This window comes from Herpailurus yagouaroundi, unplaced genomic scaffold, assembly GCF_014898765.1.
Source record: "Herpailurus yagouaroundi ecotype Mexico unplaced genomic scaffold, PumYag 100, whole genome shotgun sequence".
NCBI lineage: Eukaryota > Metazoa > Chordata > Mammalia > Carnivora > Felidae > Herpailurus > Herpailurus yagouaroundi.
Genome location: NW_024412391.1, coordinates 38,150,887 through 38,169,737, shown reverse-complemented (window position 1 = coordinate 38,169,737; position 18,851 = coordinate 38,150,887). Strand labels below are relative to the sequence as shown.

At 41.5% G+C, this 18,851-nt stretch overlaps 1 protein-coding gene across 4 annotated transcripts in view; it reads left to right on the top strand.

Moving 5' to 3' along the window:
• The window catches only part of BMPER (BMP binding endothelial regulator), a 252,642-nt gene that overhangs the window by 56,622 nt on the left and 177,169 nt on the right, over positions 1 to 18,851 (top strand). For all 4 annotated transcript variants that reach the window (XM_040472282.1, XM_040472279.1, XM_040472280.1 and 1 more), the window contains exons 4-6: positions 1,163 to 1,245; positions 5,168 to 5,258; positions 9,417 to 9,499. In XM_040472282.1, the coding sequence (XP_040328216.1) occupies positions 1,163 to 1,245; positions 5,168 to 5,258; positions 9,417 to 9,499 (257 nt within the window). The remainder of the gene's footprint in view (positions 1 to 1,162; positions 1,246 to 5,167; positions 5,259 to 9,416; positions 9,500 to 18,851) is intronic.

Here is an 18,851-nt window from a genome sequence, read left to right as displayed (position 1 = left end):
TTTTATTTTATTTTATTTTATTTTATTTTATTTTATTTTATTTTATTTCATTACCACAGCATTATCTAAAAGAATTCAGGGAAGGAGGTATGAGTCTTCTGTCTGTATCTTGGACAAGAAAAACTGATGTGGATTGAGGTTGATTGGCTTGTCAGAAGTCAGTCATTGGTACAGAGAGGCAGGACTTTTTATTTCTGCATTATCCCGTGTATGTGTTCCTGCTTCTGTACTCCTTGGGCTAAGCAGTCAGACTGTAATTCCTAAGACCCTTTGCCTGGTGGGCTCCTCATAATCTAATATACAGTGACTAGTGACATAGGCAGTAACATCTTCCCTGAAAGTGTACCACACAAGGTGCAGGGCGATATTTGGTCAAGCTAAATTAAGATCTAGGCTGTGATCCTTGTGCCATTATTTCTTTGGCTCTTTCTACAGGGACTTAAGCTAATTGGCTTGTTTCCTCTTTTGAGGATCTCTGGCCTTTGACCTGTTTTTGCCAATGAATGAACATGACTTCTGTTTTGGCTGGTGAATTAACTTGTGATAACCCATAAATTTATGGTTTCAGATTTCCTTAATCTAGTTCACTACTTAAAGTAAGATCAAGGTGAAATGTGAAATCATAGCCCTTAAACTGGGAGGCAAGAGATGGGAGGTTTTCATCTGGTGAAGACAGTAGCTTGCCAAGAGTCTTAGATACATATAGAATTTCATAATCATTTCCTGTATTTTAATATCCTGCTTTTATTTCCTACCATGTTTTAACCTTCCCTCTTGACCTTCAGCAATTTTGTGTTCATTTAAGCCTTATGAAAAATCCCCTTTCACAGTGGTGATTTTAGCCCTGGTGCTCCTCCTACGTCAGTGAGCATAAAGTCATGAGGTCATGCATTTTGGCCAAGAGAGTACATCAATCCATGCTTTTCCATTTGAAAACATAGTCTTGGGGGTTAATCTGCTTAGTAGTCAAAGAATTAATGTAAGTGAAAACCAAGTGGATATTTAGAAGGCTTAGTTGTGTTTTGGAGAAAATAGCCAAGGAACATGATGGTTCCTGCTATTGCCAGTCCTGGCTTAGAAGACATAACTTCTTTTGCTCCAAAGAAAAAGGAAACACGTATTCACTCTTGGTCTTTTTCCTGCTTCTGTGTTTCACGTTTAGGTTGCACCTATGAGGGAAGTACCTATAACAGCTCCTTCAGATGGCAGAGTCCTGCACAACCCTGTGTTCTACGTCAGTGCCAGGTAAAGTCTATTTTATTTTCCACTGAAAAGGAATCAGTAAAGTCTTCCTCAGAAGCACCTTTTAGACAGCACAGAAGGAAACAAACAAAAAAAAAGTGAAACAGAAATGAGAAACAAATAAAAAACCAACTGTATCCTTATACATATTTATTGTGATGTTCACCATAACAAGACAGGCACAGAGTAGATATTATATCGCACTTGCTTCCAGAAACATGCAGTGGAATTGTTCACCATTGTTAAATTGCGCCTGGAAAATCTCCGGAAAGATGTATATGTCCTTGGGGAAAATTCATGTCTTCCTGTGAGTCAACTTTGTGCAAAACATGAATTCCTGTTAGCAGAAAGAGGTATTGTTAGAGGATATATGTTTTCCTTCTCTGATTTAGAAACATTTTGAACGGGAGCCAATCTGTAAGCTTATTAAATCAAAGCAATTAGTACACTCTAACCTCAATGATTTCAACATGACAAATTTGAGAAACACCAGTTCAATTCCTAAGGAGCCCACTGTGGCTGGTGCTGGCTGCTCTCTGCCAAGGGTGCTGATTCTACAGGACTCTAGTTGTTATAGGGCTTCAACACAGCAAGAGAAACTAAAGGAGAAATGAAGAATCTAAACATTCAAACTCCTTTTCTTATCTCTAAGGAAATAATTTAAAAAATGCTCATCTAATTTTGGCATTATTTAAAAATCCTCTATAGAGAAGATGTTGTTAAATCATTTTACCCCTAGTCCCCTTTTACTGTCCCGGGATACGCTCTTGCATTGAAAGGGGAAAGAAAGGTTAGTGTAATAATGCCTATTACTCTTGGATCTTATCTCAAGTATATTGACATTTAGTTTATTGAAATCCGACTTTTATGTAGCCATGCTGCTATATACCCAGAGTGGGCACACTCGCGCCTAAGGTCATCAGTTATTTATTTGGCTAAATATTCATATCATTTGTGTAGTAAATCTAAATTATTTGTTAAAATGAGCAGGAGACAGAACAGATACCAATAACAGATTAATGGAATCAATAAATATTTGTTGAATTTTTGCTCTGAGAGCTGTAAATTCATGCTTCATGGAACAAAGAGATGAGAGCAGTGAGTTGTAATAATATCAAAAGTCCACAGTCATTCTAAAATTTGCACCACCCCACCCCACCCTACTTCTTGACCAATGAAATTTCCCCTCCTTCAGAGGGGCACTCGGAAAGTCCTGCTTGCATGGAATTGAAACAAGACAACCCTCTGTCTTTTGGAGTATAGTATAACATTTTTATGCAACAGCCAGAGGTCTTGAATATCCCCAAATTGCATGGAACAGTGGTGACGTTTGCTACTTTCGGATGAAGACTTTGTTTGAATTAAATGAAAACTATTCTGTGGGAGGAAATAATTTGTAGACCGAGTAGCACATGAAGCCATTTTCAGTTGTGGACACTGCAACTCCTACTGCCTATCGTCTTAGGTCACCGGCTACTCATCAGGCCCACAGAGAATGATGCGGGAATATCCCATTATTATTGGAAGAGATCTCAAGGACTAACAGCCCTGGGAGTCAGGAAGGGCTGAACTGCAGAATAGAGCCCAGAGGGGATGTTATCTACCAAAGATGAACTTTTGCCTTTTCATTTTCCTTCTTTAAAAAAAATTTTTTTTAATGTTTATTTATTTTTTAGAGAGAGAGAAAGAGAGAGAGAGAGAGAGAGAGAGAGAGTAGGGGAGGGGTAGAGAGAGGAAATGCAGAATCTGAAGCAGGCTCCAGGCTCCCAGCTGTCAGCACAGAGCCCGACGTGGGGCTCAAACCCACGAACTGAAAGATCATGACCTGAGCCTAAGTCAGATGCTTAACCAACTGAGCCACCCAGGCGCCCCAATCATTCTCCTCCTTTTGAAAAACTTTGCCTGAGTCCTATGTGTCAGTTTTAAAATATCATTTCATTCAATAGTCCTAAAAGCAACACTCTAAGGTAGTTGTAAAAGCTCAGCTGGCACCTTCCCACTCCTGCTTATTTTCTTCCTCTGTTAGGGAATGAAACCTCACCTGTGGGTGCGGGAAATAGCCACTTACTGGTACCTCAGGGGAGGCTTCACTTAAGACACTTCTCTGCACAATGAGACAATTGCAAACTCTCTAAGCTCTTCCTTTCTCAGGGCATGAAATCAGTAACAGAGGAGAGAGTGCAGTGTAGTGAGTGAAAAAAAAAAAAAAAAAACAGGCTCTGCCACTCACATAATGTGTTTCTTTCTCTAACCTCTCAGTCTTGTCTCCTGTGAAGTGAGGATGGTACATCTCATAGAGTAACGTGAGCAGTAAGTCAGTCTGTGGTTAAAGACACTTATGGTAGAGGTATGGACTGGACACAATAGGTGTACCAGGCAGGTAACAGGTAGTCTGACTACCTGGTTTATTTCCATTTGAGCTGAATTCTAGCTTCTTTCTTCTATCCTCCTACCAAAAGAGTTCCGATGGTGAAAAATTTACCTTTATTTTCCACTTTTACTTTTCTTACTAAAGAGAAAAATCTGAAGATCACAGACAGGAAATTCATGCTGGGAACAAATCTGAATCCTCCATCTGGATTGCAGATACTGAAGGGAAATTGATCTTGGGCCATAGCTTTTTGTATTGCTTCAGTTATATAACTGAAGCACAGATCCTTTTTTGATGTGGTATATTGTGATATTTTGACTGTTGTTCTTTTCTTTTCCAAATGCGATATAGACCACAATAAATTCCTCTGGTAGTGGAATCTTCAGGCCTGACAGATACGAAGATATTTAGGATATAACTTTCCTTGTTGGATTGAGATAATATGGTGGCAGACAGGACGAAGAAAATTATTCAGTTGTCAAATTGTTAATTTTTTTTCTTAGCATGTGCCACCCCTCCCTGCAAAACAAAATTAAACACACACACACACACACACACACACACACACACACACACACACAAAATCCACTTATAAAATGGACAGAGAATACGGAGAAAATTCTTCAAAGGCTAACTCTGAAAATTAATTTAAAAAATGTTTCAGTTGACATTAAAATACTAGAATCCCAAGATCCACTTGCAAGTGAGTCATTTGATTTCATCATTAAGATCTAAAGGCTCTATTTTTCCATATATAGTTTGAACTTTAAAGTAGTTGTATCTTGGGGCGCCTGGATGGCTCAGTCAGTTAAGTGTGCGACTTCAACTCAGGTCATGATTGGTGGTTCATGAGTTTGAGCCCCATGTTGGGCTCTGTGCTGACAGCTCAGAGCCTGGAGCCTGCTTCAGATTCTGTGTCTCCCTTTCTCTCTGCCCCTTCCCCACTCTCTCTCTCTCTCTCTCTCTCACACACAAAAATAAATAAACATGAAAAAATTATTTTAAAAAGTAGTTTTATCTAATCTCATTGTTTGATTTTTGAGAGCCAGGCTTTCTACGTGAGGCTGAGTGAAGGCAGAGCTGGCCTTGTTATTTCTAGAAGTGTGGTAAGGAATTAGGTCTCCAGATGCCAGGCTGGGGTATTATGCTTGTACTCTGTGCCTCATAATTAATGGCTTAAAGTAGAATAACAATTATAGAAAATAGAGTAAGTGTTGACAACTTAAAACAATTGTGGATGAACGCTAGACTCTGTCAACTACCGACTGGCAGTAAGACGGTCTTAAATACTAGATTTAAAAGAAAGAAATTTGAGCCAAAGAGAAAGACTGAGGACAGGGTCAAGACAGGATTTGTGCCCTGAGTTCGAAAGCATCAGGGGTGTGAGCCGGGAGATGTGACCTCATTTGTGCCATGTCCTCTGGACTTGTCACCCACCTTCCTTTGCACTCTTGTGTTTGGACTCTTCCCCTATGCCCTTGGTTACTTGCCCAAAGTGAATCGCTCCTCAATGGGAATTCTGGGCTGACATGTTTGTGGCGTTCTGTTTTTCAGGAAGGTGTTGTCACAGAGTCTGAGGTGCGATGTGTTGTTCATTGTAAAAACCCTTCCAAGCATCTGGGAACGTGCTGCCCCACATGTCCAGGTAACATTCTCAGGAAGGGAAGGCTGCTAGACTCCCCGGTACAGCACATCACTGTGAAATCTCCGTGAGCTCTCTCAAGAGTGCAGGATTCTCCCCCTCCTGACTGGAACTTTCCTCACTTTGTGGCTGTGTACATAACGGGTTTAGAGAGCAAACTCCTTTGCACAGAAATGTCCGGTTGGACTCTCTGGTGTGCTCAGCGTGAATGCGATGTGCTGTAGGTCTTGGCACGTGGGTGCTCCAGGCTCCAGAGGCCTGCTTTCCACTCCACAGGGCCACAGGTAACGCTTACTTTGGAAGGAAAAGCTGTGGCTTTCTCTTGTTTCCAGAAATGTCTTTTTACTGCTTCATATTGCAGTATCTTGGCTAGAGCTTGCCTTGGTGATGAGGTGACCAGATGTTTTCTGAAAACTGAGAGCTGGGTCCCTAAGTGAATTTAGCTTAGGGTTTTGCTGGTCTCAGTTTTCGGTGTGGTGCAATGAGTTGAATCCACTGTCTTTTTAGAGGGCCCCACTGCCTAGCTGACAGCAAAGGATCTTTCCCTTCCAGTGGCTAGAGTGTTTCCTTTTACTTTTCTGAACAGGATTACAAAGGCCTCCTGCATCTTTTCTTGCCCTTAGGTACAAGCCCAGGGATTTTGAGGTGAGAGATTTTTTTCTGATCCTTTAAGCCCCTGGCCCATGCTCTCAGACAGATGTTCTGAGTTTTGGTTTTACTCTCAGTGCTTTTCCTCACTGGAGGCGATACTCACAACCAGTACCGTTTCCAAGGGGCTTTCTGTTCTTCAAACCTTCCTGGGGAATGGCTCAGTACTATGCTGAGATGCTCTGCATACATGAGCCCTGCTCCCTCTGCAGGCAGCTGCTTCCCCTCCCCCACCCAAATACAGTCTGAGATGAGCCTGGACCTGAGTCCCTGTCAGAGAATCCAGTTTTTTCTCATCTTCGAATGACAGTAAAGACAGCTGCTCTCCACTACCTCTAACCTTCCTGAGTTCCCTGGACAGTCTTTTTTTGAGCCAGATTTCCTTTTCACATTGGGATTTCTGTGGAGCTTGTATTCTTGGACGAGCTTACAAGAAGGCCAAAAATTGGTGGAAAGTAAAAGATTTCTTTCCATAATCCAATTATTTTGTATCTATCAAACAGTTAGCTTGTGTTCCTTTTGCCTCTGAATGCATTAAATGCTTTGTATTATGTAACCATACCCTTAAATGCCTAAAGGGACCTTATTAAGTTAGATCAGTAGTTCTCTAGACTGCACATTAACATCACCTGGGAAGCTTTAAAAAATAAATCTTGATGCCCTGGCTGCATTTCAGACCAATTCCATCAGCATCTCTGAGGGCAGAATCCAGGCCTCCCAGATAATTCCTATACACCGGCAAGCTTAAGACTGATAACAGAGCAAATTTTATATGCCATGTAGATTTAAAATTTATTGTAGCTCTTAAATATGAATTCAGTTGTGTTGAAGAGACTGCTGCTTTATTGGTACAGAATCAACTCAGTGTATGTAACATTCCTCCTCAGTTACGAGATCGTCGTGTTTTTAGGCTGCCTTTGAAAATGTGGGTATACAAAGAGCTGAGTGAGTTTATTTCAGCAGTTGAAGTTATCATATTTGAGCAACTGCTTCTTTCGCTTGGCTTTTGGTTGAGTTCCCTAGAAGGAAAGCCTGAACTCTGTGCCTCCACATACTGCAGTGCTAAGCCCTCCTGACCGTCCAGGGAGGGATGAGTTATGTCCGCAGTTCGCACAAGAAGAAATTAGATCCAGTGAGAATAAGGACCTCTCCAAGGCCTGTGAGTTGGAGTTGGGGCCTGGTCCCTTTTCTTTCTTGGCCACTATACTGCACTGCCTACTTCTCCCCTCCGCCCCAAACACACACTGTAATAATTGTCTGCTTGGGTCCAGATGCCCTGGGAGACAAATCTTTAAAAGCTAGCTTGCCAGGGCCACACGCTGGCCCCCTGACACCTCGGCAGGCTGAGTGCCTTTGGTGATGGGGTCAAGAATCAACTCTGTTCTCTGTCTTTAATTTCAAAGGCCAACCTGTGGGATGTAAATCAGAAGACTCAGAAGAGGCCACATCCAGACTGTATTATCATTTGTCTTGGGAGGGAGGACTCAGCCAAGTCTAGGTAGGGACAGTCAAGGAAAGCCATGGGGTATTCTCCTTGGTAATTCAGAAGGACTGACATCTGTCATTGATCACAGAATGGTATTCTGCATAATGACAAACACGTACAGTCTGCGGTCGGTTTCTTCCTGAAACAGATTTCAGGACATTCTTGTTGTCGGTTCTTTCCTTTTGTCTGACTCTTTACTCAGTGATGGTGGGTTGTGATGGAAACAGTTTACATAGAATTTTCATTTAAAATTCCTTTATTTAAGTTGTCAAATGTAGATTGTTGTGGTTGATCTGTCTGGCAATCTGTGACAAAACCAGTGTGCAAACACATGAAAGAATTGAAGACCCTTTGTTGGAAGCATGCTTTGAAAGGAGACAACTGGGCACCTGCCATCATTAACAATGCTGAGATACAGCCTCTGGGAGGGACCCAAGTTTACTGAGTCTTTCTGCATCAGCAGGAACAGCAAAGAGGTGGTTGCATGCTAGCTCTGGGTGTGGGTATCAAATAGACTTTAAAACCACAGTTTCCCTCAGTGATTTAGCTTCAGACTCAGTAGCATTTGTTTTCATGTCTTGCAGTTGAACAAAGGGCTCCATATCTAGATTTAAAATGAATAGGTCCTGTAGCCAGATTAGGTGGTTATGGGTAATACTTGTTTCCTTTTATCAAGAACCAACTGCTTCAAGAGTTTGGTGAGTTCTGTCGATGACTTCAGGTGGCAGGCCTTTAAATACTCTCAGGGGCATGAGTCAGTCTCTCACAAGAGCCCCCTTTGCTGATTATTGGCACTACTGTGTTCGTTCCGACACTGTCTACCAGGTGGAAAGTGACCTCAGCTATTCTGGCAAAGCATCTTGTGAAGACAGTCCTGAGGAAAGTGTCAGCCATAAGCTGACAGTCTTCTCATGGCCTGTTTGGCACAGGGGTTACTGGTCAGCCTGTGTTTCAAGTCGTTTGTGGGATTTCTTAAGAATACAGCAGTGTCCTGGGTACCTGGGTGGCTCAGTCAGTTAAGCATCTGACTTCAGCTCAAGTCATGATGATCCCATGGTTCATGGGTTCAAGCCCCGCGTCTGGCTCTGTGCTGACAGTTCAGAGCCTGGAGCCTGCTTCGGGTTCTGTGTCTCCCTCTCTCTCTGTTCCTCCCCTGCTCTCTCTTTCTCTTTCAAAAATGAATAAACATTAAAAAAAAAAAAAAAAAAAAGAATACAGCAGTGTCCTGAGGATCATTCTGAATTGGAGACACCTCCTGGTCTTTTCATCCTAGTTTTAGCCAAACTTAGTGGCTAAGCCTTTTTAATATCACATAGGGTAGGTCTGAAAAACTGTGTGGCATCTCCTGCCCTGCCTTTTCCCCTTCCTGCCCTGGTGTCCGACCCTGTGTGTGGTGCAACTGGTAGGTCAGAGCTGAGTTTGAATATCAGCTCTGCCACCTGCCAACTGGGTGAATTATTTCCTCTCTCTCAGCCATATTTCCCTCATCCATGGAGATAATTACAAGAGTCCCCACTTTGTAGACTCGCTGTGAAGATGGAATGAGATCAGGGATACAAAGAGCCTGACAGAGGCTGGATATTCCCTGGATACTCACCAAGTGGTCATGTCATTTGTGTCATTTGCTGGGTGTGGCTCATTGTGGACTTCTCTCACTTTGCCTTCTCCTGTTTGCCTCTTCCAGCCCCTCTGGGGTTTAGTTCCCCTGGCTGTGGTCATGGTGGTCATGGGGAGCTCCTTAGACTTGTAGGGCTCGCCACTATCCAGTGTTCCCCCTTGGGCTGACCTGGCTTCCATCGTCTTATTTGCTTTCTAGCATCTTCAGGTTTCTGGACTCCTGTCACTCTTTTGTACTTTTTTTTTTAAACTATGAAGCGATCTTGTCCCCTGGTTAAAGAGGATACTCTGCCAGGTAGAGGCGGAGGTGGAGGTGGGAGCTAGATGAGGGAGATGGATGAGCACTGGACAGAAGCATCGTGTCAAGCTGAGCAAAGGCTCATGTCCTAATTCTAAACTTTGCTTTCTAGGTTGTGTGTTTGAGGGTGTGCAGTACCGAGAAGGGGAGGAATTTCAGCCAGAAGGAAACAAATGTACCAGGTGTTCCTGTGTTGTAAGTACTGCCCTGGATGTTCTAAGGGTGTCCCTTCTGGTTCATTGTGGGTGAGATCCACCAAGAACAGCCTTGAGTTTCTTTACAGTCTTTCCTCCTCTCCCTCCAGATGTGGAGCCAAGGAAAAAGTCTGCTGCTCTAGGGCAGGTTTCTCAATCTTGGCACTCTTGCAATTCTGGGGTGGGTAATTCTTTGTGGTATGGACTATCCTGCACATCGTAGGGTGTTTAGCATTATCCCTGGTTATGACGCATTAGGTGCCAATAGCACTTACACCCCTCAGTTATGATAACCAGAAATGTCTGCAGATGTTGTCACATGTCTCCTGGAGAGCAAGATCACACCTGGTTGAGAATCACTGGTTTGAATGAAGATTGAGGGAGGGAGGCTGGTTTCCCTCCACTGCCTTCTTCTTTGGGAAGATTTGGGTTCTCTCTTCTTTGGGGCAGAGAAGCTTCTGGCTGAGGCAGCTGTTGAGTTATTCAATGTAGTCAGATGGGAAGCAGATGGGGATAAGTGCAGCTTGCTTCAGTGTATTCTGTGGGGTGAGAGAACCTAATCTGAGGCTTGGTCATTTTCACTGGCGGGGGGTGGGATGGATTGGAGGAAATGGCCACTAAACTGTGGATTCAGAGCAGAGTAGGGACAAAGCCATAGACTTGCCTTTCTAAGAATTTTTGACTTGAATTCATATACTGAGGATAGCTTCAGAGTGCTTAGGAATGAAAGAAGAAACTTGGCGTATGCTATAATTTTAAAGGGATCTTTTTAATAAATGTATTTTAAATTTGGAGTACGATCATTGGTGGTGATGATGGTAATGGTGACGATGGGGAATCTAGTCTTATTCAGTGCTCCAGGTTATTTACAGTAGGGAGTTAGCACAACCATATATTTTTAAAACTTTTAATCTTTTATAATGAAGAACATATAGTATGCATATCAGAATATTAAAAAAACATACATAGAGAACTTCAGTATCCTAATTTCACCAAAGTAGAATCAAATGTGAACCATCATAAATCATAGTCTTAGCATTTGCCATTGCTCTGCATGTCTTTTCTAAAGTCTTTCCCTCTCCCTACATGAGACATGCACACACAACCTAGACAGTCCATATTAAGGTAAACATGACCAAGAGTAATGGTTTTTGTATGGGGGAAAAGAAGGAAAGAAAGGAAGGGAGGCAGAGAGAAGAGTATATAAAAAGTATGTAATATGAGGTATATAATACCCATAATACTATAATAATATACAAAAATACAAAAGTAATTTCCTGATAAACAGAAGTTTGCATATTCAGACTCAACTGCCATGTTTTTCTCCTCTTGCTAATTATGTTTAAATAGTTTTATGTTATTTTTATGTAAATAAGCCATTAACTGCTGCCCATGTCTTAATTTTATTTCTTCCATGTTGGTAAAGTTTTCTGATAATTTTTTAAAAATTTAGTCTCATTCTTTTGGGTAAATTGAAGAAAAACAAGACACATTTCAGTAGGAAATTTTAAATCTGCATCTATATGAATTGTCTTTTCCATAAAGGTGGGCCAAGGTTAGGCAGCTAAGCCTCCTTGGAGAGGAAGTTCAGCAGGTGGCAGGAGGATGGAAGGCTGCTGTGGTTTTACTGGTGACAATCACACAAAGTTATCCAATGTTGGGAACTGCGAATGAGTTTAGGAATTATGTGTACAGGGGTCACAAACTCAAATGTGCTCAAGGCATTCAGATCTCTTGTGTTTGTAAACACAAGCATGCTGAACAAAACATACCTGAGAGCCAAGTTCAGGTGCCTGGAAGTCCTGCTTCCATTTTCAATTGAAGAAATAAAAATCCAGAGATGTTACTTGCCAAAGCTTTCCTGCTAGTGAGTCTTCTCCAGACATATATTCTGTATCTTTTCTCTATTCCTGTATTTTAATTTCCTAATTTCCTAATCCTGTATTCTTTCTAGCTCTCTGTGTTGCCACCCTTAACACATAAGGGGCAGTGAATGGCTTTTTCTTATGTTCCTAATGTCAGTTTTTAAGCTAATAAGATAAGTAAAAGAGAGGAGGGAGCTCTTGCTTGGGGATCGGACATTTGTATGCAGGCTTGGATATGAGGAGGGCCCCGAGAGCAGTTTTTCTTTTTGTGGACACAAAAATTTGAGGTGTAAGCTTTGTCTTTTTGTAGCTTGTTATTAAAATAACCTCATTTTTAATATTCTTTCACTTTGCTGCCTTTTGATGTAGTACCCTAAAAGAAAAAAAAAAAGATAATGTCTTGGCAGCAAATGGCCCTGTTCTTGAAAGTGATGACTACAGATGTTTGCTTTAGAAGTAACATTGCAAATGTACAGACTGGCCCAGGGGTATGTATGTGGTATCTGTGTGCATATATATTTGTATGTGTGTACGTCTATATCTACAAGTGTATATATCCACATAACTATACAAATCTATATAAACAAGCTTATAAATATAAATGCAAACACACACATTTACATGTCCAAGTTTGGATTCCCCCAGAAACAGGCCCTGAGATAAGGATTTACATGTAAGTCATTTCCTTAGAGAGGACACTGGCAGAGGAGTGTGGTGATGACTCTGGGGAGGGAGGGGAGGCACCCTGGCGAGGGGGTGTCACCAAGCAAGTATCCTTGTACCCAACCAAGCAAGTATCCTTGTACCCGACCAGAGTGCACTCCTGCCGGACAAATTTTGGAAGCCAGTATGAGATTCATGCCTCAGAATTTCCTGCTGAGAGGTGAAGAACATGAGATATGTTTACAGCAACTCCCTTCTACTCCAGAGGGGTATTGATTGGGTACCAATATGAGCCTGCCACTCAGGTGACAAAGTGGCCTCTAGCAGTGAGAGGAAGAAGCACAGGTGCTGGCCATTGGGAGTCTGGCATGCACACTCATGTGGTAAGGGTGAGAGGATGGAGGTGGGGCAGCAACACAGTCAGCTACGGCATATTTGTATTTGTATATGTATATGGCACACGTACACACATGAACTATACATTAATATTTTCATGTCTCTAAATATGTATGTATATATATGCATACACACGCATACACCCATATGTATATATGCATGCACATGTCTTTAGAACACTGGACCATCAGTGTTTTCCTTTGCTCATGCTGCTGGCCTGGTCTGGAACTCCTTTCTTTTCCTTCTTCACCTGGTGAGTGCTTGAGCTTTCAAAGTCGGTTATCATCACCCCACTGCAACTAACTCGGTGACCACTTCATTCCCCAGATGGTAGCGACCGCAGTTTTCTCATTTGTGTTCCTAAGGCTCGCACTGGCTAGCTCACCTGCCGTCTTTCCCTTCCTCCTTCTCTCACGTGTGCGTGCATACACACACACACACGCACCCACACCCACACCCACCCACCCACACACACACACACATACACACACACACACACACACACACACACACACACACACACACTTCCAGGTAGCAGGTTGTAGCTTCTGCATGTCTTTCTAACCTCGCCACTGAGCACTGTGAGTGTTCAGTGTCACTAGTATTCTTCTTTTCTATTGCTGTCTTATGACGTAGGACACTGAAACCCAGTAATCGCTTCTCTTCCAGTGACAATTCTGCCCTTCAGAGCTGACCTGCGCCTTCTTGCCTGGGAGAATCTATTGTAGGTAGATATCCCGTTCTCATTAGGGTTCTGCCTGCCTGGGAGCACCCCATACAGAGTCATGCACATGTGAGGCATCCCCCGTGTGTACTCCATCTCTGGTGGATGACTTACCAACTCTCCGAGGTGCTCCTCGCTCTCAAGGAGATATCACATAAGCCATGTGGTGCCATGTGGCTTACATTTTACATTCGACCCTTTTTTGTTTCACTCTCTGAATTTGTGAAAATGGTCTACCCATGTTTTTGTGATGTGGTGACAGGGGCAGACCACCAGAAAAGACATTTCATCTTATTGAGATGGATTCCTTAGATAATGAAACAGATGCCTTGCGCATGATTTTACATCCTCGATTTAGGGCAGGCATTCCAGTATATACGGCATTCCAGACAGTTGAGAGCATGCTAACGTGTGACGATATCTGGGGAGGATTTCACAACCTCTTGCTCTTACTCATTCCAGAAGCAGAGCATCTAACATTTTTAGGTGTGAATATCATCGTGACTCACAGAAAAATGCAGCTCTTTACTATCCCTTGTTAAACTATATAACCCCCATGTACCCATTACATAAATAAGAGAGCCAAGAGAATTACTTCTCCAGAGCCCTAATACTAATCAGGGGGGTGAAAACTGGAGTGCTTCTGGCTGTTCTATAGAGTTGTCTGAGTCATACTGGAGTGCGTTCCCTATGGCACGTGTTCAGTGTGAACAGGTCCTATGCTCCTTTTAAAATGGAAAGAGGAGGATTCTTTCCTAACACAGAAGCAAAGAATTGTTTATAAAGTATACCAAGCATTGGTTAAAGTATACCAAGCAAAGAATTGTTTATAAAGTATACCGAGCATTGGTTAAAGCCTGCATCTGTTTCTTTTTTGTTTAAGTTTGAATTTTTACTACCTGCCTAACTGGACAGCATGCAGTTCCGTTTGCCTTTGTTTGGTCAAGTTTTCAGGGAACAGGATGGTGGCAGTTGGCACAGACATTTCTGTAAAACCCAATGTCTTCAGACTTGTAAGACTAAAGACCAAGGTGCCAATGAGAGATGTTTGTGTTCTCTTTTAGTAAACTATTTTAAGAACCCTATGGGCTCAGCATTCTTGGAAATTCCTTACCGAAGGGAGTAAAGCCCACAGAGTTGTAGGATACTCTTAAAAGAGTGGCAAGTCCTCAGTCTGCAAAACGAGCCAAATTAACTGGCCAAGATCAATTACTTTTGCTGACAAAGGCGTATTAAGTTCAGAGGATTTTTACTAATAAACATGGGTTGTTAATGGGCTGTCTGTGATGAAGGAGCTGTACTTTATTGGCTCTTAGAAGCCATGAAGTCCATAAACACCTTTGCTCTCACTTACACTTTAGATATTGCAAAGTGCTGTCTCCCAGGGAAAGTGAAACTCCTAAGAAGGTTATTTGGAGAGAACAAAGAAAATGGAGATCTTCATGGTTCCCGTTCCCCTTAGACCAAATTCCTTAAGATGTTCTGCACAGCCTGGCTTGGCCCGACCTCTCCCCAAGCTCTCTGGCCTCATCTGTGGCCCTCCCACATTCTGTCTGCTCTGGCCCCTGGGCAGATCTTCAGGATCCTCATGACTCAAAGCGTGGACCCGACCAGCAGTGTTGGTCTTACCTGAGAGCTTGTTAGAAATGCAGAAGCCCAGGCCCTACCCCAGACCTACTGAATTGAAATCTGGAGTTTAATAAGATCCCTGGAGGATTTACTTGCCAAATAAAGTTTGAGGAGCATGGTCTCATAGCCTTTACCTGGGCTGCCTTTTCTCTCCTTTTTTCTCCTTATCACCCCCCATGCTTAGCTAATACCCACTTATCCCGCACTCGGAAGCCCAAACATTTCCTTTTTAGGGAAACTCGGTCTGATTCTCAAGATGAGATCAGGTCATGTTGCTAAACCTTTTAGGGCAGCCCATACTTTACTTCCCAAACATTTAAAATGATTTATAATTAGATTTGTTTGTTTGCGACGATTGTATTTGACTCCGTGAGGGAAAAATGGTTTGTATCCTTAGTGCTTGATATGTAATGGGCATACATAGTAATTGCTGAATTTATGAACAAATGACTGCTGAGTTTGATTTTCCTTTCTTTCCCCATTGCCTCTCTCTCCACTCTGCTAATTTAGTTTCCCCCTGCACGTTTAGTCTTTGCAAGTTCAGCAGGGAATAGAGAGATGCACATCACAGTAGATGAGCTCAGAAAGGAAGATGGATTTATGTTCAGCTGCTGTAGCACTTATAATAAATTGCTTTGTATGGAATGCAGATGACTTCCCTGGAGAGGTCTTCTCTGGAACGTGCGCCTTAAGCCTCAAAGATTCCTACTACTCATGGCAGCAGGAAGATGCAACCGCAGGAAGCACTTGCCAACTGTCAGGACCACTTGCTGTGGCAGAGCTTTGAAAAGAGAGCATGATTCGCAACTTTTAGAGTTGACCTTGCCCTGAAGTAAGGGGGAGACATGTCTGACCTCTCCCTGTTCCAGTGTGTTCGGCTTCGGATTGCACTTCCCTACAATAGGAAGCAGTGAGACATCTCATTATTTCTGTGGTCACGTGATGCCACGGCAATCCAAGTTACATATTCCCATCCACACGGCTGCTCCTCCTGCATGGGGACTTGGGACCCTCCATGCCTGAAACTTCTCACAGGGCCTCTCCCTTACTTGTTGTAATATGTGCAATTTGGCACATTTTAGACACAGGCTGTCATTATATCTTCCTTATCCACAGGGAGCAATTTGGCTACATCTGGGCAATAAATTGGAGAATTGAGCAATTATCGAGTGAATTGGATTAATGTGGGCAGTTTATCTAAATGGTGTGGGCCCCAAACCTTCAGAATAGTTTTCAAAAGTAGTCTGAAATGTTGGTATAATTGTTGGAATGTTCTGTTTTGCACTGTGGATGTACCAGCACCCTGAGGACAAAAAGTTCCTGGTTTTGAATAGTCAGTTGAAAAAAAGAGTCTTTTCTTTAAGATGTGGATAGCACTTGACCACTAGGAGGGGCCTCCAACTTGCTTAGAGAAGTAGCTGGTGCTATACTTATTTTTGGCTAGATCATGAGGTTCTGAATCCCGGTGTTTTATGTTAGAATGAATCGGAGCAGTTGTAATCTGTCAGCTAAGACTTCTCTTGGAAAGTCTATTGTAATGCCATTCTCTTTAGATAGAATCCATAAATGTACAACTGTTGCCATGGGAGTGTCAAATTCTTGCTTCTTGAAAATGCCACCAAAATAACCTGTTTGTGAGGCAAAGCCAAGTTTTTTGCTTACTGTGTTTATTGGTCATTACCTTGACAGAGGCTTAAAATAATGTTTTAGAAGGAAGAAGGCAAAGGTGAGATATTTATGAGCTTTGGGTGGCAGGATCTAGTTGAAGGTGGGTTTTTCACTGTAAGGTCTTGATTTGGAGTGGTATACTGATAGACTCATATGATATACTAGTCTAGAATTGGTGGGAACAGCGAGGCCAGGGCTCCAAAGGGGATCTTAAAGAGTTCATGAGCCTCGTTGAGTTATCTGTATTACTAGTTGAGTACTTTTAAGGAGTTCCTGACATCAACAGGAAGCTTACTTTTTTTGATGTTAAAAAGTCTGGGGATAACTGTTGTATATTTGAAATCCTATTTTAGCCCTGCCTCATGTGTTTTCAGTCCAAATCCTAGATTTTAGTCCCTATATATCTCTTTATTTTTTGTGGCGTCTAAGCTTCCTTATGCTTATTTCTTTATATAATTTATAACTGAAGCAGCCTATAAAGTTATTTTTCTACATAACATGACAGCTTTTCTAGATGACTGTTGAACATTTATAGGAGAACACATACTTTGAAAAGAGATAGCAAATGATTTATTTACAGGAGCATTATTGATAGTAATAGCTACTTTTACTGTGTGTATCCTGTGCCAGATACATGTAATGATTTCACATTAATTTTCAAAATTGTCCTGCAATCCAGGGAGGTATTAGCCCCATTTTTTTTTTTTTTTTTTTTTTTTTGGTGAAGAAACTGAGACTCTGAGTTTAAAAGCTTGCCTAAGATCAAAGAGCTAATAAGAATTGAAATCTTGAACTGCTTGATTATAAAGCCACATGTCATTTCTCTCTCATCTACCCTCCCTCCCCCTGACCAATCAGTGTAATTTTGAGATATTATGTCTGATTATAGGCATTTGGAAGTGGGAAATGCCATTTGAATCTATGGAGTGAAGAGCAACCAGACATTTTGAGAGAGAAATAATGGTGAGGTGAGCATTTTTGGTGCAATTTTGGTGCAAGAGGTACAAACACAATAAAAGTGTGAATTACACTTCTCTCTCAGAAGTTCACAAGTCTAAGCAAGTTTAAACTCATACCAGATTTCAGCCTTGGGCATTCAGCCTAAGTATATGTCACCATGATGCCAGAGTGGATGAAGAACACATATCTGTTACCCTCACATCGGTTGGAGAACAGAGACACTGTGATCTATAGTGTGTTTCCTCGCCAAGAAATTATGAATACACAAAGAACATGTGATAGTTGCTGGGACAGAGCCAGTCTCACTGCCTCTGCTTCTAAAGAGATAGAAATAAATGTTTATCTGATGGGGCCTATCTATCCCTTGCAGTAGTCACCAACAGAGTTGAAGCAGCAATTGGGAGAGCCTTCTTTAGAGATTATACAGAGGAGTTGGGTTCCCCTGGACATGAGTTTCAGTGGTTCTGTGAGTGGATATTTGTCCTCTCGGTAGAATGAAGGGGCAATTGTATGATTGCTTTTGAGCAGTTGCTTTTCTCCTATCCATCTAAAAGCAGATGCATTTACATATTTGAGTAGAGTTTGGTAAGAAAATGAGCTCGATTGGTTAAATCTCATCCCATTGTATCCTTGCAAAGATCATTCCGTCAATTTTTCCCCTCTCCCTTTTATACTCTTTAAGTTCTGTCACAATGATGAGCCCCCTTTATCTCCTAAAAATCCAGGAAGGATATTGATTTTACTAAATGCTGAAGAATTTCCCACTTGTTTAGCCATTCCTCCTTCCATCTTTTCATCCATCATTTATCTCTACAGCCAGCCAACCATTATTAATTTAACGATGGTTGTCTGCTATGTGTTAGTATATTAGGCACTGAGCACTCAAAGATGAAGAAGATTTCATTTTTATCTCCAGACAATTATAATCTATTGACTTGGGTATATTAAAAAGACATCCCAAATTGAACCACCCTGCAGCATTTTTCGTGTACAAAGTATAAGATGATATTATATGATAATATGTACCAACTATATAAATTATATAATTTGTATAGAATATATAATTATATATAATTATATAATTATAAAAATTCCAGGTGGGATTCTAACTGACAAGACAGATAGAAACAACTGTACAATTCAAAGATAATCACTGTTCATAGGATTTGATACATTTCCTTCCAACCTTTTTTCTCCATATTTACATATAGTTATAAAGCTAGATAGGATCACATTCTATATGCAGTCTTGTATCTTGGTTATTTTCATTTATCATGATATTGTGAACATATCTCCATCTCGTTAAAAAGTCACCAAAAATTGAAAAATATTTTTAATAGCTATATAATATTCTATCAGTATACTATGAATTATTTAGTCATTTTTTGGTATTAAAAAACTAATGTTGTTCTCAGTTTTCACGGTTATGAGTAAACAACAAACATCTT